Source organism: Trachurus japonicus, chromosome 23 (assembly GCF_045865225.1).
Source record: "Trachurus japonicus isolate A0001 chromosome 23, Traja_1.0".
Lineage (NCBI taxonomy): Eukaryota > Metazoa > Chordata > Actinopteri > Carangiformes > Carangidae > Trachurus > Trachurus japonicus.
This window is the reverse complement of record NC_140929.1, coordinates 9,670,586-9,693,696: the sequence shown is the minus strand read 5'-3', so window position 1 is coordinate 9,693,696 and position 23,111 is coordinate 9,670,586. Positions and strand designations below refer to the sequence as shown.

The 23,111-nt window shown below is 40.8% G+C and overlaps 3 protein-coding genes across 4 annotated transcripts; 2 read left to right on the top strand and 1 right to left on the bottom strand.

Moving 5' to 3' along the window:
• Window positions 1-251: 251 nt before the first annotated feature.
• epyc (epiphycan) lies at window positions 252-13,774 on the top strand. Of its 2 annotated transcripts, XM_085769097.1 has the most exons (10): window positions 252-533; window positions 3,202-3,400; window positions 8,928-9,093; window positions 9,489-9,986; window positions 10,304-10,516; window positions 11,189-11,320; window positions 11,565-11,723; window positions 11,861-12,063; window positions 12,539-12,634; window positions 12,843-13,774. In XM_085769097.1, the coding sequence occupies exons 2-10, from the start codon at window positions 3,209-3,211 to the stop codon at window positions 13,011-13,013; spliced, it is 1,830 nt and encodes a 609-aa protein (XP_085625223.1). In that variant the 5' UTR covers window positions 252-533; window positions 3,202-3,208; the 3' UTR covers window positions 13,014-13,774. The 2 variants fall into 2 exon arrangements, with proteins under 2 accessions (XP_085625223.1, XP_085625224.1); XM_085769098.1 differs by lacking the exons at window positions 9,489-9,986; window positions 10,304-10,516; window positions 11,189-11,320 and having other exon boundaries at window positions 319-533.
• On the bottom strand, window positions 13,512-16,173 carry LOC146962552 (uncharacterized). The gene is made up of 4 exons (XM_085769099.1): window positions 16,004-16,173; window positions 15,416-15,509; window positions 15,072-15,159; window positions 13,512-14,994 (listed from the first exon to the last, which is right to left on the bottom strand). Exons 1-4 carry the CDS (start codon window positions 16,074-16,076, stop codon window positions 14,293-14,295), a joined length of 957 nt encoding a protein of 318 aa, XP_085625225.1. The 5' UTR covers window positions 16,077-16,173; the 3' UTR covers window positions 13,512-14,292.
• A 922-nt stretch (window positions 16,174-17,095) lies between these two features.
• Window positions 17,096-22,507, top strand: LOC146962551 (uncharacterized). The gene is made up of 10 exons (XM_085768924.1): window positions 17,096-17,201; window positions 19,004-19,095; window positions 19,187-19,388; window positions 19,563-19,707; window positions 19,825-19,957; window positions 20,040-20,160; window positions 20,279-20,354; window positions 20,733-20,835; window positions 20,925-21,045; window positions 21,302-22,507. The coding sequence occupies exons 1-10, from the start codon at window positions 17,183-17,185 to the stop codon at window positions 21,361-21,363; spliced, it is 1,074 nt and encodes a 357-aa protein (XP_085625050.1). The 5' UTR covers window positions 17,096-17,182; the 3' UTR covers window positions 21,364-22,507.
• Window positions 22,508-23,111: the final 604 nt, after the last annotated feature.

The window sequence follows — 23,111 nt, the reverse complement described above, 5'->3', positions numbered from 1 at the left end:
GGAAAAGACGGACAAAATATTTCAGAGCCACACTCTTATAAAAATAAAGGATACTCTTGTAAAGGATAAAAAGGTATTTTGTCACCGGGGGGGCTTTTACTCTCTCTTTCTCTCTGTGTCTGATGTCTGTGTGTGAGTGCTGAGTGTGTATGAGTGTGTGCGCTTGAGAGGGTCGTGCATACGGGTGTACGGTGTGGGGTGGGTGCAGTCCGAGTGACCAAAAGCAATCTGCTCTAGTCCAATCAGTCTCAGTGCCTACCTTCACACATAAGCGGCAGGGCACTCAGGTCTGCCAGAGCACACAGACCTACACATACACACACACACACACACACACACACACACACCAACACCAACACACTTGTCACATTCACACACACGCACGCACGCACACACACACCTTTCACACACTTCACACACGCACCCTCCCTCTTCAAGGCACCCTGCACGACCTCTCACCATTGGCCAGGTCCCGGAGCCCTCAGCATCTCCATCACGGCTGAAGGGACCATTCGGGAAAGCAGGAGACAGAGGTAAGCGTTCTTGGTGCTATCTTCATACTGGTTCAATGGCTCTCTGGTGCAGGGGATTAGGCAGGGAAGGCTCACCTAGCCCCTCCACAGCTGCTGTTGCTGCTGCTGCTGCTGCTGCTGTTCAGGGTTTGCATTGGAGCTGCTGACTAATTGGCTGGTGATGCAGCTGCTAATTTTCACTCAGGGATTTGCTTTGGGAGGTTTGCAGGTGTCTGAAATGTGGATGTCTTTGTTGTCCTTGAGCAATGATAGTGATCGAGAAATGTTGCCTGGAAGTTTTATAAGCTTCAGCAGATGTGAACAGGTGTTTTTTTTGTTTCTTGTTTTTTGCTTTTGTGACAACCTCAGTGATATTAATTCATTTTGCCACGTTTGACAGCTACAGCATTTGATTTGCTTTTGGTTTTAAATGGGGCAGCAAATCAAGTCAAATCAAATTTAGTTCAAAATACCTCCAGTTTTGGAAGAAGTGATGAAAATGTGTTATATGGGATGGTTTTTATAGATCTTCGCTCTGTGTGTGTGTGTGTGTGCATAAATTCTTCAGCTCTAAAATCTTTGCCACCTGCTTTGTTGGGGTTTTTCTAAGATACAAATGTGCCAGTTTGCTCTGCAAACCGGTAGCAAAGGGACGTCTGTCATGTTTGCTTGTGGCTTTTGAGGGAAAAAGAATCACTGGATATCAGGAATGCCCAACGGCGAGCCAAGCATAACACGGAGGTAGTCTGGAGGCTACACTCATACACACATACACCTACAGAGTTTCCACACACTGTACACTGTGATGGCCTGTATAAAAGCACACCTCTGTCTGTATAGCATAGTCCTTCTTTCAGTGTAGCCATGCTGGATTTCAGAGCCTCGTGACACTAAGTCAGTTCAGTGGAGATGCTAACAAGCCAACTCACCTTTTTTTTTCACTCAGGTGCACTAAGTTCATGTTAGACATCTTAAACCGGCAGTCATTTGCATAATTAGTGTATCCCTCCCATATCAACAAAGATTAGATTGATAACTTTAAAAAACCTTGGAAGGCAGGAGGTGGGGTTTTTTTGTTTGTTTTGTTTTTTTGTTTTATATCTGTCCTCGTCCTAAAATAGCAGCAGAGGTTTCTCAATTTTCTCTCTCTGAAAAGATAGGTGTGTTCAGACACAGTGTGTATCTGTGAGAGGATGTGTCTCTCCAAGTGTGTGCATGTGCATGTGCATGTGCGTGTGCGCGCGTGCATGTGTGTGTGTGTCACTGCTGAATGAAGCTTTTCCTTGCAGCCGTAACTCACTGCCATCCTGTCCACAAACCTCGGTGGAATTTGGAGTTTGAGTGCTGAGACAGGCAGCGACCGGGCCTCATAAAGACCCTCTGTAAAGGGCGAGGGGTCGAGTTAGCGCTTTCTCTCTCTCTCTCTCCCTCTCTCACACATACACACACCCTCTCCCTCTCAGTCGTATCCTCACTCTCTCCATCTAACCCTGAGGGCCAACATCTTGTCCACCTCTCTCTCCATCTTGCTCTTTTCTTCGCTTCTTCCCTTCCCTTCCCTTCCCTCGCTCTCCGTTTCTCTGCCCCGGCCTAGAGGACTCTCTTAAAACTCTTCTCACGCCGGCAGCGATGTGGCTACACCTGCGCACCTCAGTGTGCTATGAAATTCCCCACTGACAAATGATTAATTCCTAAGCCTAATGTCTGTGATGACAGCTAATTAAGCTGTAATTAACATACTATAATCTTATTACTGTTCCCCACTTGGGATTCACACCCATAAACTTAATCAACCTGGCTAAGCTTGGCCAGATCTGAGCTGCAGAGGAAATGAGCATCTATCTGGGTCAAGGCTTTGCAGATCTGCACTCAGTGAAAGTCATACCTGCTCATTTTGCATTCAAGTTAAAAAAAAAAAGACTCTTGTCTTCACCTCATTTCAAATTCATGGATAAGAATTTCGCTGCATGTTTCAGCCAAAGTCTTTACAGAGATGATTGAGGAAAAACATTGGAAGCCTCAGCACAAAAACACAAGGATTCAAACGCAGCTCTAACTCTGAAACCACCTGAAATCTTCAGTCCTCTAAATGCATTTTAAAATCCTTCAAGCAGTTCAAAGTAGATTTCTCAGAGTGTTGAGCCCTGCAGAGCAGACTGAAGAAAACCTTCCCATGGTTCTTTATCAGATCAACTCTGACTTCTGACCTTTGACACGCCACATGATAGTGCTGATTTTAAGCCAAGATGGCCGCTCCCTGGAGCATCTGGCTCAGCGAGGCAAGAGGCCCTCGTATTCTTATCCCATGAGCTGTCTGCACCTCAGTAATGAATTCACAGACCTCAGTGATGTGACCCAAAGTCAAGCCCTGGTCTGTAGCACTGTAGAGATGTCATGCTGCCAATATTATACACAGCTAATATCATGAAGACGTGCCTTGTTGAAGTGCACCTATGTGGAACCACATTTCAATACAAAGCATGACCTCCATTGTGGAAGCAACAAGTTTAAAGGTGATTATCCGACACAGTTGCTCAGTTTGCCACGCTGGTGTTTCAAGGTCAATTTCATGTCTGCATATCTGTTCCCTTTTCAATTTAATATGGAATAAATTCCTAAAAAAAGTGTAATTATCATGCAGTTTTTACATTTTCTCTGTTTAATTCTATATCTCTCTGTCCTTGTCAAGGTGGACAATGAGGATGCTCGTGCGGCTCGTGTTGGGACTCTTCGTCCTCAAAGCGGTGGTGGCCAACCCCAGATTTTCCCGACAAGTGGACTTGGACTCATACGACAGTGCCAACTACGATGTGGATCTAGACAATTTAAATTTGGAGAACCAGGATATCTATGACTACGAAGATGGGCTGACAATTGATGATCCTCAGGTAAGAAACTTCACCGACGTGGATGTTGGTGTTGCTGCCATGGCTCGTTGGTGTGTTGCCATTTTGTGCTAGCTAGCTAGCTGCCCTGCACCAAGCTGCAAAGCAGGATAGCAGATGCATGAGTGTTGTATAAGCTCAAAAGGTTTGTTATTACACATTTAACCGATGCCATTTGTGACTGACATGGTATTTATTCAACATTTACCTTCATCAGTTTAGTTTATGTCAGTTCTTTTGTTACACAAAGCTTAATAGATTCCAGAGTTGAAACCATACGGGCCGATCATATTCCCCTCCAGATTTCCTTCACATTTCACAAATCACAGCTGTGACAGTGTAACACTGGAGAACGGTCTGGTTTTGATATGAGGTCACCAGGTTCATGGAGCAGATAGGCATCACGCTGACAGCAACAGGGCCCATTTGGAAAGTGGACAAACTGCTTTACAGCTTTATGCACAACTGTGGCCAAAGTATTTCGCTCTCATACCCCGGCTCCACCACTTCAACATAAAACACGCACCAGAATCTGCGGCCCATCTGCATGTGGAGTAGTTTCACTTGCGGAATCCAAAAATACTAATTCCTCAATGATTGACATGTTTTTTTTATTTATTGCCTGAAGAACCAAAGGCAGGGACATCTTTTAATCACACACCATATAAACATTTTTATTTATCTATTTATTTATCTATCTTTGTGCAGATTGATTAGTTGCAGCCGGTGTGATTCGTCTGACTGGTTTCACTTACATTCAGTTATCAGCATATATATTTCTAGCCGTGACAGATACACATGATGGAGCATCATCATGACTTACAGTGCATGTATTATTTATCCGCCTTGATTCTGTTTCATAAGCCTTTATTGAATGGGTGTCAATAAGCTTCAAGTCAGGCAGCTGCTATGGACTCAGGTCTATTTAAGTATGACCTGTCACTGTCAAATAAGGAACCGATGTGCTTCAAAGTGAGCAAAACCCAAAGACCGCTGTGCATGCTGGGACACACGTCACTTCTCATTCGCCTCAGATTCTGCTCTGTGCAACAGCTTTTAAGAAGATGCGTTCGGCAAGAGAGAAGGTTTCTATTCTAACATGACAAATGGATAGCAGAAGCTCAAGTCGAGTGTGATGTGGCAGGCCTACAGGGCATGCTGGGATGGCAAGATTAAGCCAAATTTCATGTTCCCATTTATGCTTCTTTGTAACAAGGAAATTAGGCCAAGGCGATGTCAAGACGGCACGCGGCAAATCATCCACACAGGATTCTGGACTTGCTTCCTCTAAGGCCAGCGACTTAAGTCAAACCTGATGTTGACTCCGCTCACGCTGCCGCTGTTATCTAAGACCTATCCCACAATCTAGTGCAGGTTTAGCAGAACTAACGAAGTAAAGCAGTAAATAATCTTTTCACCCTGCACTTGCAGAAAGTTGCAAGCACAACCTGGATTTGATATGTTTGAATTCTGTTGTGCAAAGCTTTACAGCTGAGTCTTACACATGACAGTGCTCAAGTGTGGGAACGTTGTCATGTGTTGCGAGGGGGATGGCTTTGATCATGCCTCGCTGTTTAACAAGCCTGGATATGACACAGCACATTGCATAAGGTTCTGTGGGAGTCTGCAGGAGCAGGAAGAGCAGAAACAATACAATTAGAGTTACAAGAGTCTTTCTCATCTGGCTGTTCACACTAAATAAACACAAAACTCATAACTACAGGGTTGCAGAGTTGAGAAACGGCACGTTGCAAAGATCTGTCACTTTGTTTTTGTTGACGGCGGTGAGTCGGAGGTGAGAGGGCAGATCTTCAGACAGACCGTCTGTTTTGAGAAGAGTAAAAGAGAAGATGGACTTTATTCAAACACACATCAAAACGTCACGGGAGCAGTGAAGCGATGATGAGCTCCATGCCTCTGGAATGCTGAGTCTTTACTTTCCACTTCCAGCTCTTTGTTAGTACTGTATGTCTCTTCTTTCTCCTCGAGGCTCGTCTCCTCTGAGAGAAATAAAGTCTCATCCACGACCTTATCCAAGCAAAGCGTCCTCAATCTGCCGCTCTCTGAAGTCTCTGCAGATGCTTTAATCACCAACTTTAGATTTATTTAAGCGTCTTTGTTTGACCCAGTCGCTCACTCTGTCTTTCATCATTTTCTCTTCAGTCAAAGGACGTCTTCAGAGAAAGCTCAGATCATTGCAGCTGGTAATTTGAATTGTGAATCTGCTTTGTTCGAGGGCTAGGAGAAATAATATTTACACATGTGCTATATACATTGCTGCCTGGTGATTTCTGAAACTGCTGTTTATGCTGCATTGATATATAGTAAGCATTCATTTTGCTTCTTGGAAAAAAAAACTGATCACATTTCACAGACTCTTTGAATGAATGAATTTTGTCCCGGCACTTATCTCACAGTGTCCTTATTGACACTATACTCTTATATGTGTGTTGAATTTGAAGCCTAAACCCGGCAGTCAGTTAGCGTTAGTTAGCGTAGCTGAGCATAAAGACTGGAAAACAGGTGGAAGCAGCTTGCCTGGCTCTGTCCAAACAGAACCTGCCTCCCAGCACCTAAAACACCACGTGGCTTTTTCCATTTTCGGGACCCAAGGCTTAGCATGAATTAACACGCTGTACTGTGTATGAAGATGAGCCATCAGCTGGATGATGTCTTGATGCTGCTCATTTTTTAAGGTGTGACCTGCATGTTTGTTGTAGGCTAAAGGACGCAGCTGTGAACCAGCGAGCAGCTGAAACTTTATATACTTTGGATCTACTGATTAATGCACCTTATACAACATATTCAGCACAGACACGTCGTTTTGGCTTTGGCTCGATGCTAACATTCAGCGCCTCTCCCTGTGCTTTCTGTATTCCCATGCTGTTTCCAGAAATGATTTTTTTATATATATATATTTTTTGGTTGCCAGCGTTTCGCCTCTTCTTTTCCCCTCGGGTGTAAATGTTTGCTTTGGGGAAAGGGGGAAATGAAGGGTAGAGCTGCAGTGAGCTAACTCTGTGCAAGACTTTTCAAAGGCCTACCTTGTTGTATCCCAAACTGTGTCTCTGCCAAGCTTTAAAATGTGACATTCAGTGCTAGATATCTCTCCATTTCTGCATTTAATGTCACTGCATTCAGTTCTGTTTCTGGCGACATAAAGGTTCTACTTACATACTCACTTCTTTGGATATACATTTACTTTAACACCTCGTGGCTTGTTGGCATCTGATTACTTTGCTTGAAGGCAGTTGCTAGGAGTAAAATGTTGAATTCTTGCAGCTACCATGAGTGTCTTGGTTCCACAAGGACCATTCCCTTTCTGGAGGGTTGAGTCAGCCTTGTTGGGCGTGAGAGGGTGTCAGGTATTACCTGTGCTGGTGTGTGGGTTTTCATTGCCCTCGTCTGGAGAGTGATAGAACTGCATGAAGCACCAAAACATAAAGGATCAACTGCAGTCCCTGTAAATGCAATTATAATACCTGAAGCTTTAAATGAGAGAACCAAAAGCACTATAAATGCATTCATCTTGGTTGTTTTGGTGAAACTATATTTTGCATTGAAATTTAAATGTCTACAGTATATGTCTCAAATGTGTATTTGATAATGGAAAATGCCAAGCCATTGTCAATAAAGTAATGTGTTTGAAATCAGTGTTAACATGGTTTTACTTCATAGTCTTTGGATGTTCCCTACAGTTCACTAAAGTGCAGTTCATAATTTAGGTTATGTAAGAAAAAAAAAAGAATATCAAGTAATTTTTGCCTTGTGGTCTGTCCAGAGGATGCTGTTGCTTGGTTGTGGGTACAAAGATGAATCACTGTGATCATCTTGGTGTCTCTGTACCCCAGAAATGTCCTCCCTGGCTTTTGTAGAGTTTGTAGGTTACTGCTGCTAGTGTGGATACTTCAATATGGACACTTTGCTGCCATCTAGTGGAGGATACACTGAAGGTCATAGTGTAATACTGAAGAGATGGGCCTGTGCTTGTCCTTGCTCGATTGTTGATTCAGTGACATGTCAGTTTAACTGTTTCTCTGTAATGTTTCAACTTAATTTCTATTTCTTCCATTTTCAATTAGCTGTAGCAAAAGTTAAAGAGATAACAAAGAGGAAAGGGGAAGAAGGAATATGCTAGATACATTTGAAACCACTGGACTGTGTGTCTATCCAACAGGGGATTTTGCCTTCTCATACTGCAAATGCTGATGAACTTGACAAAGAATATAACTGATTTCATGCTCATATTGTTTTTGGTTTTCCCTACAGTGATCACAGATCTCAACAGTTTACTCCAAAGTTTCTATTTAACCACCATATCAGTCCTCCTGGTACATGCTGTACAGAGTGGTTACCCCAGGAAAGTGGTTTAAAGGCCAATCAGAGACTGGATGGGAAGGATTGTGGATTGTTTTGCATGAATAGAGCTTTGTTTTGCATGATAAAATGTATCTTGAGTCTGTGTTGAATCAGTGCTAAACTATCATAGACTGATGTCTCCCACCGAGTAGTTACTTGACTGATCATTGCAGGACATAGCCCAGTAATTTGTTTACCAAATAAATTACACAACCTCAAGTGATACTGCAGCCCAGATGGATCTGCTGTGACCGCTTCTCAGCAATAGATTGCAACATGATAAAACCTTGACACAAAGGGTTGTAACTGTGAATTTTGATACAATAACAGATGTATCTCTTTGAGAGACTTGGGGCTGCATGGTGGTTCAGTAGGTTTTGGCCCTGAGGCCATGAGTTTCTATGTTCTCTCTGTGCCTGTGTCTGGGTACTCTGGCTTCCACCCACAAAGACACTGAGACAGACACAAAGACACGTTAACTGGCAAATCTAAAGTGCCCATAGCTGTTTGTCTCACCCCTGTTCTGAATTGTTAAACAGATGTTGTTTATTTCCCTGTGGGCAAAAATATCTTGACCTTTCTAAAATTAGTCATGAGGTGGCATTGTCATGTCACAACAGTTTTATCTCTCAACTTAAGACTCAATCTAACAAGGGGAAGTCTGTTTGTTTGTTTTTTTAGATTATCTTGAAACCATTTGCATTATTCAATGTCCCCTATTTCCCTATTATCACATTGACCCCCAACATTCATTTAAACTTTGCACAGCATCTCAGACTTTATCAGGTGTTGAAATGTGTACAGAGCCCTAATGTCTGTTTTCCCTATTAAATATTATGATAAGGTTGTGAAAAAGCTGAAGAGTAGGAGTGCTGCCTGGAACTAAGGACTTCTCTTGCTCATCTTGATGAAATTATTTCTTTTTTTTGCCTTTATTAAGTTATGGGCAAAACATGGTAGCACTTTTGTGTGCCGTGGTACTTTTTTCTTATTATGACAAGGTTTTTTAACCTTCTGGAAAAATAGTAATCAGGATAAGCAACAATGGAACTACTATAGCCAAGTGATGACATATTTTTTAGTTTTTCATTGTTTTTCATTACTTCTCTGATGCTCAACTTTAAAATCCATCTCTTACATTTTCGACTCACTGCTGCCGTCTTTTCCTCAGATAGAGATTGGAACACTGGCCCCACCTGACTACAACTACCCTGTACCCGAGGCCTCCTTGGAGGAACAGGAAGGAGAGGAGGAAGAAGAGTTGCCCCTGACTCCCCAGCTCATCCCTCAGGGTTCAGGGGGATCTGGGGTTCTCATGGGCCCAGACACACAGAAAGGTCTGGAAAAAAGCATTCACACTGAGGTCCGCAGCGCACACCCATAAACATAAAGTCACTTGAAATAGAAAGTTCACACAGTTTCAGTGAAGGCCCTGCTCCTCTCTGGGCCTTTTGTGGAAGCAGCATTACCCTGAATGAACAAAAACTCCAAACCAAAGAAACACTAATCTAATCCCTCATCAAAACTCATTGTCTCCGTCCTCAGCAAATCATCTTTTCCATGTGCATGTCTTCCATTTAACTAGCCATTAATGTTTAAATGTGTCATGTTCATTGTGTCCATTTGTCTCCTACTACTCAACCTAATAATCACTGTGACCTCCACACCTGATCAATGATCCATTTCAGTCTCATCTGTCTGTTTATTAATACCTAATCTTGTCTCTAACAAGAGGTGGAGCTGCGTCTGACGCCCATTGACATCCTTCATGTCTCCGGGGATTTTGGGGGTTCCGTGGGGTCTGGGGCCTCGGGAGCTTCTGGGGCCTCTGGGTCTGGAGGTTCAGGAGATCTACTAGTCTCTGGTGGCTCTGGGGGTTCTGGTGATATTGTATTTATCTCCGGAGCCTCTGAGGAGCTCCTCAGCTCTGGGGGATCTGGAGAGTTCTTGGTATCTGGGGATATCTTGATATCTGGGGATCTCTGGGGATCTGGGGATCCCTCAGGATCTGGGGATACCATGGGATCCGCAACTTCTGGAGCCTCTGGAGACTTTGGCTCTGGAGGTTCTGGGATTTCCATTGAACTCCCCCTGGGCTCTGGAGCATCTGGGGACCAGTCTGGTTCTGGGTTCTCTGGAGATCTCTTGATCTCAGGGGCTTCTGGAAGCTCTGGGGTTTCTGGGGGCTCTGGTGAGTCCGGGGACACAGGGATAACTTTGATATCTGGAGGTTAGTACCTTTACAGACCAGATGTCTGTAAGTAAAGCTTGTAGCGACACTATTTCTTGATTGTGTAGAAATAACCTTTGTCACCTGTGATTTATGTCGACTTGTTGCTTTAAATTCCATTTAACTGTGTCCTTAGTTAAATGTTGATCTTACTTATTTGTCCTATTGATTGCCACTGTATTTGTGTTACTCATTTCTAACATCATGTCATCTAAAATGTCAGTGTGATTGGTTGGTTAATTGGTTGATTGATTGTCTATCTCACCCCCACCCACCTAACTTCATGTCTCCTAACCCCAACCCTTGGCTCTAACAAGAGGAGGAGCTGCCCCTCATTCCCGACACTATCCCCCAAGAGGCATCGGGTGCTTCTGGGGATTTCTCAGGAGCTTCGGGATTCTCAGGGACCTCAGGGGACATTGGAGTCTCCGGAGACGTAGATGTCTCTGGAGCCTCTGGGACCTCTGGTGTCTCTGGTTCTGGAGACACCGAGGTTACTGAGGTAACTCTGGTCCCTGACATTGATAAAGGTCAGTATCTACTCTAGCCTTGTGTGAGATCTGTTAAAGGCTGGGTAAAAACTGAGTCAGGCCAAGAAGCCATCTGTGAATCTTTTAGTGAACTTGCCAACCAGCAGCTTTAAAGCTACCCCTTAAACAAGCAGTGCCTGAAGAAAAAGACTGCAAGCTTATAAACAATTGAAAATAGACAAAAGAAATCAGCTTTGCACAATGTATGAGGAAGTAAATGCACTTCTCATATCTTAAAGATATAAAATTATTTACTTTGGTGAGAAACACACATGGTTTTTGTTTATTTTTGTAATGTCTAAATAGGGCAAGATTTATTTGGGGAACTAGTTGCAAAGTTGGCACCTTGTCATTGGGTGCAACAATTACTTTTGCAAAAAATATTAAGTTAGCCCATCAGGGAGGCAACTCAGACCTACTTGAAAAGACTTCCCAAAAGTGTTTAACCACTCATATCATATTTCATGTTATTAACACCAAAGACCTTTTCATTTAACATTCATCAATTTAATGCCACAAACACTGTATATTAGCAGTTTGATGCTGCTAATATGGCTACTGTATATAACATATCACTGCGGCAAACAGTGGGTCACTGTTTGCCAGACATCCTGTTCCATGTCCATGCTAATCTAACCTGTTTCTTTAACACCTAATCTTGTCTCTAACAAGAGGAGGGGCTGCTTCCGACCACACCAGAAACCCCTCAGGAGGGTACTGGCGGTGTAGAAGGGTCAGTGAGCTCTGAATTGCCAGAGTCGGGTGAACCTGACGAGCCCGATGAGCCTGTGGTTGACAGACGAGGTCAGTACCGAACAGTAAAGGCACAGACTTCAGACAAGCATGATGTAAAATCTCAGTTCCCCTTGGAACCTGTTTGTGAAATCCTGGTTTGATTGACTTTGTCTTGTGGAGCAGAACCTCTTGAAGGTTTGAAGAAGGTAAAGCCTTATTATGTGAACAACTATCTATTCTGCATCCTATCACATTTTACTTCCTTCCTTCCTTTCCTCTTGTCCTTTTCCTTCTTCTTCTCCATGTGCTGCAGGTATGCCCACTTGCTTGCTGTGCACGTGCCTTGGTGGTTCGGTCTACTGTGATGACTTGAAGCTGGATAGTGTACCACCCCTTCCCAAAGACACCACTCACTTCTACGCTCGCTACAACAGAATCACCAAGATCAACAAGTCTGACTTCGCCTCGATGAGTATGTTTCATGTTTGAATGAAAATATATGAATATTAGACGAGGGTGAACTTCAAGAATTAGATCGATCACTCCCTCCTCTTGTTGTGCTGAGCCATCAGTGTCGGTATCAGATTGTCTTTTCCCACTTCCCTCCAGACAAGTTGAAGAGGATCGACTTAACTGCCAACGAGATTACGACCGTCGAGGACAGAGCATTCATGGGCCTGCCGGAACTGGAGGAACTGGTGATCAGAGAAAATCACCTCTCACAGCTGCCTTCCCTCCCAGAGACCATGACCCTGATTGATGCCAGCCACAACAACATTGGCAGCAAGGGTATTCACAAAGAGGCATTCAAAGTACGTACACCTTCGTCACTTACATACATTTATATGCCTGTAATAGGAGGTGATTTGGTGTTCCGCTATGTGCCATTACATAATCTGTACACTAGACGGTGCTGTGGGGTCTACTATTAGGTGTTGCATTTTATATCTTGGTTGCTGCATGAGTTTAGTAGTATTTGTATCTTTATTCTATTCTTTTATATAGTATATGTGTATTTATCGTATACGGTATGCATATTTCCTTTTTGTATATAGTATATGCGTATCTTTTGCACTAGAATATTTTAATTCATTCAATTTTATTTTATTTTCTTATTCTATTCTATTTTTGGTACTTTTATGTTTGCACCTGACACCAAGACAAGTTCCTCGTGCTGTAAACTGACCTTTACTGCTCTTGGCAATAAAACAGTTCTGATTCTGATGAGTAACACCTGAAGCTCAGGGCCAACAAATAATGACCTATATCTTTTTTCATTGTTTCTAGGATATGACTGGCCTGCTGTACCTGTACCTAACAGACAACCACGTTGATTACATCCCTGTGCCTCTACCAGACAGCCTCCGATCTCTACACCTACAGGTATATTTGCATCCATCATCACTCCACACCACTTGTCAAAGCAGGTTCTTTGCATTCTTTAGGTTAAAACTCTTTTTAGTTCAGTCTGAAATGAAAAACATATCTTTATGGTCTTAGCGCAATTTTATAGTTGTGTCTCTTACCTCAAAGCAAATCTAAAATGCACAGCTATATCTCATCATGTATCCTCCTCGATCTCTTCTCACAGCGTAACAATATTCAAATGATGCACGAGGACACGTTCTGCAACCTGAGAGATTTCAACTACATCAGGAACGCACTGGAGGACATCCGTCTGGACGGCAATCCCATCAACCTCAGCAGGACCCCGCAGGCTTACATCTGCCTGCCCCGTATACCCATCGGGGATCTCATTTAACCACACAGACACATACTCTTACACACTCTTGCACACTGATTCCCACGAATACAACCACATGCACACATCTTTGTACATAATGACACACACAGACACGCAGACACACACACACAGACACTACACCATTTCTTCTTCCACTCCTCTGTCAATCAATCATTAACGGCATACAACTGTCAATCATGCTGCTGACGTATCCTATAGATCCATTAAACTTTGTTTGGAATTGTTTCATAAGCCTCCACAAACACGTAAATTATGATTCAGATTCTGGTGATCAAGCACATACACACTCATCCACTGTACCTCTTTCCTTCCTGTTGCTCAGACTTCCATGCCAAGAACCACATATACACTATAAAACCGTCCTGATTGTCATATTACCTTACCAACAGAAAAAATGCATGTACACACACATACAAATACACACACATACACACAAGAACTTTGTCAAAAGCCAAACTGTTCTGCAACTTGATTAAGTGTAAACAATAGGTGGCATTTGGAGATTATCAGTTTATTAAAAACCCTCAAACAACATGTATGTTTCTGTCCAGTGTCTGTTCAAGACTGGCAAAAAAAAAAAAAGAAGAACCAGTAATATTGTTTAAAGATGTTTGTTTTGTAAAAATAAAAAATAATATTATTATTAATGATGAATCTAACACTTTTGGAAATGTATACTAGCATAAACTTATTGAAGCTGGAGCTTAACGAAAGGTTAATTGAGTATCTAATGCAATAAAAGACTCATTTAAACACAATCATTTGTTGTAAAGTCTGTACTGTAATATAAAAATATATATTCTGAAAAAAAAAAGATTTTTTTTTTACATGAACTGCAATATTTGGTAGATTACATTTCAAAAAGTGATGTTTTAACCGTGCACAATAGCCTACACCAAAGACTCTTATGTCTAAAGAGTCAATCAACTAAAGACTATTGTTTGATTTGGGAGGGCGGGGGTGTTGATTTTGATTGTGGATGGGGTTAAGAATAATGCTAATAGCTTGCTATTGTGTGCTCTGTATGGAATAACCACAAGTGAATAAAGTTGTTTTGAAGACCTCTCCAAACTAGGAGTGGCTCAACGTTTTCATTGACAACTTGTAGTGTTAGTATATTATGGATTTTTGAATTATTATGGTTTACTGTATGCAGATGCAGCCAAGGTGAACACTTTAATGTTTATTCAGAGGCAGTTTTGTGCAGGAACAAACCTAAGTGTTTGAATTAAATATATACCAATGGTACAGCATAAGTGCAGTTTTAAAGATTCTCTCAAAAATTTTCAATAAGTCTCTCAAATAAATAAAGGAACCGTTCCTTTCTATCCATAACGTCTGTGTCTTTGCTCGTGTCTTCTGTTACCTCCTCACTCCTTTCTTTCGATCCGTACAGTCTCTCCAGTCTGGCCTTCTCTCGCTCCAGAGCCTGCCGGTCTCTGCACACAGCATCTTTGTCCTTCTCCACCATCGTCTTTTCTCTCTCCATCACCACCTTCTCCCGCTCTATCATCGCCCTCTCCCTCTCCAGCGAGGCTCGGTCTCGGTCCAGGGCGGCGACCTCCCGATCGAGCACCGTCCTCTCCCTCTGCAGCACCTGTCGCTCCCTGTCCATCAACTGTTTCTCCTTTTCCATGGCCTGTCTTTCGTTGTCCATCACATTCCTCTCGTTGTCCACTTCTAGCATGATGCGATCTATGTCCGTGCATCCTTGCTCCCCATCCTCGTCTCCGTTTAGTGAAACCTCGATCTCCGGCCCGCCTGCTGCCGAAGCTGTGGAGGAGGCTGTATCCATGGATACCTTTCTCTTCTTGGTTTTGGGGATTGGTAAGAAATCACCGTTGTCTTTGTCGGTGACTAAAGCTTTGATGATGGGGGCACTGCCCTCCAGCCGACCCAGCAGAGCATCGTCCATCAGGGTGAAATGAACCCACGTTTCAGGAAACACTTTCACTCCAAGTGGGGGGCTTTTCAGGTCCTGTGGAGACAGATATCAGGTCAACAACAGAAACTTTATACAAGAATCATTAATGCGAAAATCAAAACTATGAATACCTTGTACCGCTTCTTCATGTTTTCCCATTTTTTGGATGCTTGGCTGTGGGTCATCTTGTGTTGCAATCCCATATGTTTCAGGATGGCCCTAAAAAATAGTAGATTAATAGTAGATCCAGGTCACTAGAGCTTAGAGTAAGACCTTTGTGCCATCAATCAAACTATAGAACAACACAAACAAGATGGTTTATATAATGGAACATGTTAAGCAAAATGTTATAATATTATGACATGAATATCTTGGGCAAAACCTGAAAGAATTACATCCCGTTATAACACTGTGTGTAACTGCATTACATAAACCTTCCTCTATTTCTACACCGACATGTTACTTGTCATCATACCTCCATGCCAACATGGATGTATTTCTTCTTCCAGAGAAGAGGTAATTATTTGAAACCCTCAGCTTCACAAACTCCTCAACTTCTTTTGAACTCACTGAGAAAGAGAAGAAAGGAAAAACATAGTTAAACTGCACAAAGGTGAAAAACAGTGCACAAGTCTCGACTCCAGTAACATATTAAGCATGATTAGGAAATGTTGATTCACTACCAGAAACTACAGTGTGCAAATACTTTGTGACTGTCTTAAATGTTGGGTTTTTTTTACTGGAAAACTAATACTTTTTAATTCAGGTGCAACAGGTGTCACAATCAATCAAGCTTTGGTGTGTTTCCCCACTTCGTCTGTGTTCACAGGTAATTTAAAATAAAAAAAACTTCACGGACACCTCAAGCCAACCGGGAAATGTAGGCGAAGAGCATTTATTCCCTGATACTGGATGATGAAAGGCTGAAAGGAGGCGTGTGCTTGCTGGGTAACTTTTCACCGTGGAGACGACTAGCCTACTTGCTAGGTGCTAAGCTAACGTTATCTCTAATGTGAGCGGCTGTTGCTCGATTAACACACACTTTCCCGCCGTCTGTACTCACTTTTATAGGTGAACTCCACGGGGTTGTCTTTGTTAAACGTGGCACTGGTGTAAGCGTGGTCCAGGAAATCCATTTTGTTTATTTTTTATTACCCTGTTCCTTGTTTAGGGATTTTGTGAAGTGCCCTTCGTAGGTCGGTGCTGCTTCGGAAGGACCCTTCTTTCTCCTTCGCGGGTCTTGAAGCGCAGCAACGCGCCACTACCGCCACCCAGCGGTGCGGCGGAGTTAGCGCACTACACAATGAACCTTGAGGCTAAACTTTTTTTTAATATAACAATTAATTAATTAACCAACAAACATTTTAAATATACAGCTCTGGAAAAAATTAAGAGACCACTCCCAAAATGATCAGTTTATCTGGTTTTACTGTTTATAGGTATGTGTTTGAGTAAAATTAAATTAAAACATTTTTGTTTTATTCTATCAACTACCGACAACATTTGTCCCAAAATTGAAATAAAAAATATTGTCATTTAGAGCTTTTATTGGCTGAAAATGACTAAACTAGTCTAAATAACAAAAAATATCAAGTCTTTTCAGACCTTGAATAATAATAATGCAAAGAAAACATGTTCATATTTATTCCTAAACAACACAGCAACAATATTTTAACTCAGGAAGAGTATATGAATCAGTTTTTGTGGGATAATGTCAATGTTTAATCCCAGCAGTGGTTTTTATAATAAGAATAAGAAACATTTGTGAAAGTGGTCTCTTATTTCTTTCCAGAGCTGTATGCTATATAGGCTATAGCCAATATACTGTATATTTAAAATGTTTGTTGGTTAATTAATTAATATTAGACATAATATAAAATTGACGAAATTTAAAAAACAAATTTTAATGATTAGAAAATAAAAATATATCAATGCTACCTTCTGTTCACCAGTAAAGGAAGGTGTTATTTACATTAACACAAGTAAAATGTTGACGTAGGTTTACTTCTATTTTTAGTATTTCCATTTGGCTATAAGATTATTCTCCACTTTATTTCAGAGCGATGTTGAACTATTCATTTCAGGGTATTTTTGGCAGCTTTTCCACATTAAGATGATATGAAAATGACTGAGCAGAAGCAGAAGAGCCAGCCTCTTGGAAATCACCCATGTGAGGGTGTGATTGGATTGGCATGAAGTGTTGACAGTAAAAACCGAAAGTAGGACTATTATATGGCAGATAATGGCGTCAGCAGCTCCCGGTAAGTAGATCTTGTACTTTATATGTTGTGCACTTTGCAGCGTTGACAGTATTTATTTGTGGGTCGATCGGCTTAATAAATGCGTTTCGTTGCTCTTTTCATTTGAACCATATGTGGCTTTTCTGCTGCCAGAAACTGCTTCGAGTTGCGTTTACTTTATGGGGCACTTACAGTCGATGCATATCAAATGAGAACAAAACCGTCAGGACAACTGGTCTATATGTCGCTTTCTTACACAATAGGAATGACACGAGTCTAAATTCTTAGTCAGATACACAGATTTATCATCGTCTATGTAGAAGTTTGGAAATAGGCAGTGTGAAGTTTCACTTTCGTTTCTCATGAAGCTCCTTCCTGGGCGATTCCACCAAAAGAGTGCCATTTCTGTCCCCAGCATATTAAATGTATAAAAACATGTAATAATATAATATAAATTGCATTTAATTAATAAACAAAGCACCATACACATGAATCACTGTAGAAATTAAAGATATATAATTTTTAATTACTATAAAAAGGCTTTCAAAGCACTGAAACATAGCCTTTGTTGCATGTCCCCAGAGCCAAACGCTATAGTTTACCACAATGCATTATGAATAAAATCCTTCTAAAATCTCATTTTTTTTGCATATTAGTGTGACTTTATATTATATCTACACTTATATAACATTTTTTAAATTAAAACCTAATTATATTTTGGTTAAAATTCACATTTTAGTCCCGTCCCCAGGTTTTCACTCAGTGCTGTTACCCGAACACATTCTACACTGTAAAAGTTTTGGAACATTCCACCAGTGACATGTTCTGCTGGAAGTGACATCATTTAGGTCTTTTGAAAGTCATGGGAAGACCAACATTAAATTCTGTAATTTATTTTTCCTGAAATTGAATGATATTGTAGCTATGTCAGGGTCCGTCACTCTTAAAACTCATTCCTGTTACCTAAATTATCTCTAGACAGTGTTTGTTGATATCAAAAGTAAAATATTCAGTGAAATCCTAAGAATGTGCTCTGTGTGCTCAAGCTATTAGTATAGATGCTATTTGGCTAGATTTCACACAATTGCTGATTTTATGCTAAAAACTCATTGCTGTTACCCTCATTGCTGTTACTTTTTCTTCAAAAATGCAATGATAAAAGAAGCAATAAATTAAATAAAGTAGCCTGAGATTGACCAGTACTCATTTTGAATGAGTAAATGTGTATATTAAAAAATTCTATACTGAAATGGAATGAAAAATGAAGTTTAATTTTTAAGAGTTACAATGAGCAAATGGCACTCTTTTGGCGGAATGACCCTCCTACAGGGTTGTCGTTTAGCCTCACTCCAACCTAATAGGCTACTCTATTGTAAAAAATCGTGCTTACTTTCATTTGCCATTATTATTATTGATAGTAATAGTAGTAGAGGTAGTAGTTGCATTACTCTTTTTTTGTTTTTTCTCTTCTTTTTTCCAACTAATTTCCTTGTAGGTCATGCAGCAAGTAAGTTTGTTATCCAGCAGGAGCAGAATGAGAGACAGAGTGTACCTGACCAAATAAATACATACATATATGTATCCTATATATTTACTGTATATGAATACAGTGAATATATAAGAGGACTTAAAGTATTTTTCCATTCTTTTGAAGAAATATCACCTCCCATGTGTGTATTCATATTACATGCAGCACATGTATTTTATGGTAGATCTGCGAACACCGGCAGTATTTACACATTTACTCTGAACACCTCATTTATGTGTAGCCTATAAGCAAACACTGGATATTAATTAAAAAAGTGTGGCATTTTTCTCTCCAGACTCAGATGAAGACCGCTACACTGCATCCAGTGACTCTGACGAAAGCTTTGAGTCCGACAGTGACGAAGATTCATATGAAGAGGATTGTCAGGTTTGTTTATTGACATAGTTGAGTGATTTCCTAATCATTACTTCAAGTTGAATTTGTTTGATGATGAAAATGTGTATGTTTTTATCTGAAGTCCAATGTAAAGGAGCCCTGCAGGTACTACAACAACGGCCGCTGTCGGGATGGAGACAGGTGTTCTTATTTGCACGTCTGCAAGTATGCCCTCAAAGGAAACTGCCAATATGGGTCCAGTTGTAAGCTGAATCACCCCAGAGGAGGGAGGAAGTCCTCTGGTGGGGGTAGTGGGGGCAGCCGGGAGCGGTCAGCATCTAGAGGTGAGGAGGAGGGGAAAAGAAAGGGATGTCTGGATGACAAACTGGTTAACTTTTACTGAAACAAATGCCCCTTTGAAATAAAATAATAACACATTTAAACATCATAGATCTCCACAAATTAATTTTAAAGCTCAATGTGATGATGTTTTTTTCTTTTCCCCTTCTTCTCACCAGGTCCGGTCCTCACTGACGGCCGATCCTACCAGTGGCAGCTGAACGATGGCAACGCCTGGATGAACGTGGATAATGATCAAGTAATCGAGGCTCAGTACTGCCTTCCTCATACTAAAAGCATTAAAATCTACAACACGCCATACGGGTAAGAGACAAAAATGTACATGTATGCTTCACTATTGTGTTTCACCATGGGAAAGGATTGAGAACTACAGTAGAAATCCTAAATGACACCATTGTGATCTTATACCTGTCTCTATAGGGCGGTGAGCATCGATTTTCAGAGGATGAGAGTGTACGGAAAGAGCCTGAGAGTGAGACGCTTGGATGATGGGAACACCGTGTGGACCTGGTACTGCACTTTGCGTCACAAGTGGATCCAGTATGGAAATAAGGTAAAATACACAAACACAAATACACTAGGATGCGATTTGTTTTGAAGAGTTTTGAAGCATATTGAGGTAATTTTCTGGACAGGATTCGAAGGGCAAATCAATCCCTGTGAAGAGTTCGGACATAGAGCAGAAGTACCAGAGCAACCCGTCAGGCTCTTTCACTTTCAACGTTGGTTCTGATTCTCTCGAGATTAAGTTCAAAGGTGATACAGTAAATGCTCTCACAACTTTCACAAAATACACATCTTTAATATAGACTAGCACTGCTGGTTTCTTCTCAGTTACTAACCTCATTGTTCCATTTTTTTTGTCTTTTATTAGAAATGCGGCAGGTGAGTAAAAAGAAGAAGAGGAAAGTTTCTCGCAGACCGGTGTTCAAACAGCAAGCAGCGGCAGCGTGAGTTTGGATTTTATTTGTTTGCTGTTTGTTTATTCATTTTTTGGGCAAAAATTGATCAAATTCCAATCGATTCAATGGTAAATATGTGAAAAAAAACAATTAAAATAGCCAAACAAGTCAAATTGATCTGTGCTTATTTGCTTTCTGGGTGACAGTTTGATAAAAAAAAAATGGTTAGCTTAACTTTGCATAAAGACGGGAAACAAAGGGAAACAGTTTGCCTTGTGCTGTTCAAAGATAATAACATTTGCTGCTACATTGACCTGAGCATAAACTTATCCATATCCCTAACCCTGACCACTTTCTAGTATGAGCCTTATCCATGCTAACCCACTGCTGCATACTGTATTTACCAGACTGTTGTGGTTGTTACAGAGCTGCTCAGGTCGGTGCAGCTGTGGGGAACATTTCCCTGGGCACCAAACCACAGTGGCAGTTCGAAGGGAGCTCTGGTACATGGCACGTCTTCAAGCGCAGGGTAACCCATCTGTTTGTTAATGATTTACTTTGACAGTAGATGATAATGCAAAGCTGAACCACAATGCGAGTATGGCCTTGTTTCAACAGAGCGGCACTAAGACTGAATGCTCAGTGAGCAGTGACGAGATCGAGAAGAAGTACCAGCTGAACCCCCAGGACAGCATGACCTTCAAAGTGGGCAGAGATACCTACAAGTTGGACTTCAAAGGTCAGAGATACTGTAACAAGAAAAAAATGAGCCATTTTTATCATCTAGGACTAATTTCTGGAAATGGCAATAAGCTCAAGCAAATATCAAGTGGCATCAAACTTGTATGTATGAATCCATAATTTGACGTTGAGAGGCTATTTCCTGAGCAAATTATCCCTTTTAATAAAGAGAGTACCAGTTAAACTCTTTAGCAGTTTGATTTGTTATTAGTGCTTGTTTATGATCCACACTTATTCCCTTTTATTTTTTACAGCAATGACGCAAACCAACCTCAGGATGAAGAGCTCACGCAAGGTCCAACGTGTGCTGGTGTGAGCAGCGTAGAGGATTTTGGACCCGAGAAGACAATCCACAAACATTTGTGCAATACCATAAGCTCTTAATTTGGGATTCAATTATTTTGGGACTTTTTATTCTCGACTTTCAATAGCGTAATGATGACAACTTGAGCATTGTGTTTACATTAGAAAGGGACTCAGGACACAAAGGCTGTGTGATTTTATTTTATTTTTTTTAAATGTATACACTACCAGTTGAAAGTTTGGACACACTGTCTCATTGAATGGTTTTCCTTTGTTTTTATCACTTTCTACATTGTAGATTCATATTAGAGACATGGAAACTATGAAGGAACACATATGGAGTTATGTTGTAAACACAAAAGTGTGAATTCAAACCAAAGTGTTATCTGTCACCTGACCTAAACCCAACTGAAATGCTGAGGGCAAAACAGACAACAAGGGCTCAGCACTTCTGGGAACTCCTTCAAGACTGTTGGAGAAAAAAAAGTTCCAGGTGACGACCTCGTGTGCAAAGCTGCCATCAAAGCAAAATATGGCCACTTTAAATAACCTAAAATATAAAACATATTCTGTTTTTTTGTTTGCTACATAATTGCATATGTGTTCCTTCATAGTTTTGATGTCTTCAGTGTGAATCTACGATATAAGTAAGTAATGAAAATAAAGAAAAAACAGTGTCCAAACCTCTGACTGGAGATTGTATTAAACGGTTTTGAAGGTTACCAACACACACCAAAATACTGCCTATAATATTTCACTCGGACAATGAGCAGCGTACTGCTCTATCTTACAGTTACACTTAGAGTAAAGCCATTTTTCATAACCTACACACTGCCATAGCAAAGAGATGCCAAAGGTTGGTATCAACAACAAACACTCCATTAATGATCTGAATTATATAATTCATGCTGCAACATATCAACACACTGCCTTTCCTGGTGTAACTAAGTGCCTCTAAGACAAATATAGTGCAGATTGAATGGTATTTTGTACATGATCTTTGCAGGGTTTTACCTCTGAAGCTGTAACTCAGGTGCTTCATTATGCAATCAAATCCCTGTGTTCGTGGATCGACAATTACTCAGTTCATTTTATATTTAGCTTTCTATTGGAAGTACAATCATGGGTCATTCTCTGCCTTATATGCATTCTGCATTAAATATTAAGAATGACATTAAAAAATATTTTCAAATCGAAACATCTTGTCTGTTTTGTTCTGTTGTTTTCAAGTCAGTGAGAAATGATAGCAGCTCTTATGAGAAAGACGTTTAAGTTTCCACACACTGTATCCCTGCTGATAAGTAAAGCTGTATTATCTGAATGGCACAAATGCAGATGGAAATATTATTTTGAGTATGCAGCTGCAAATCAAAAATCCCCAACTAAACGGACGGATATACTTATACAAGCTTAAATTTCACATAATATGGCCAACATGATATATCGAATTACTGTAAGTCATGGCTTCAATCAAACTGATTATTTTTATTGACAACGAGTATTACACAGATGAATACAGACCAAGATAGGTGTATACAACAGTATAACATAAATGTGTTATCATAAACACATCAGGGGGTTTAAAGGTGACAGCAAGAAAAAAAAAAGAAATACTTATTCAGTGAATATTTTGTAAAGCCTAATGAGATCATATGTTTTAACATGTTTTTTTTTTATTTTCACAGTCCTTTTGAAATAATTGACGAATAAAATTATTCTTATTCTTGTTATTCCATGAGTAACAAGCTTTTCCAACAGCTG

Excerpts from the sequence above, each read along its gene's own strand:
- LOC146962551 (XM_085768924.1), top strand. Across the intron at positions 19,708-19,824 it reads ATCTACAACACGCCATACGG|GGCGGTGAGCATCGATTTTC; the intron begins GTAAGAGACAAA and ends CTGTCTCTATAG. Across the intron at positions 20,355-20,732 it reads AAACAGCAAGCAGCGGCAGC|AGCTGCTCAGGTCGGTGCAG; the intron begins GTGAGTTTGGAT and ends TGGTTGTTACAG.
- epyc (XM_085769097.1), top strand. The coding sequence starts at position 3,209 with ATGAGGATGCTCGTGCGGCTCGTGTTGGGACTCTTCGTCCTCAAAGCG. Across the intron at positions 3,401-8,927 it reads TGACAATTGATGATCCTCAG|ATAGAGATTGGAACACTGGC; the intron begins GTAAGAAACTTC and ends TCTTTTCCTCAG. Across the intron at positions 9,094-9,488 it reads GGGCCCAGACACACAGAAAG|AGGTGGAGCTGCGTCTGACG; the intron begins GTCTGGAAAAAA and ends GTCTCTAACAAG.
- LOC146962552 (XM_085769099.1), bottom strand. The coding sequence starts at position 16,076 with ATGGATTTCCTGGACCACGCTTACACCAGTGCCACGTTTAACAAAGAC. Across the intron at positions 15,510-16,003 it reads CGTGGAGTTCACCTATAAAA|TGAGTTCAAAAGAAGTTGAG; the intron begins GTGAGTACAGAC and ends TCTCTTTCTCAG. Across the intron at positions 14,995-15,071 it reads ACATGAAGAAGCGGTACAAG|GACCTGAAAAGCCCCCCACT; the intron begins GTATTCATAGTT and ends CTGTCTCCACAG.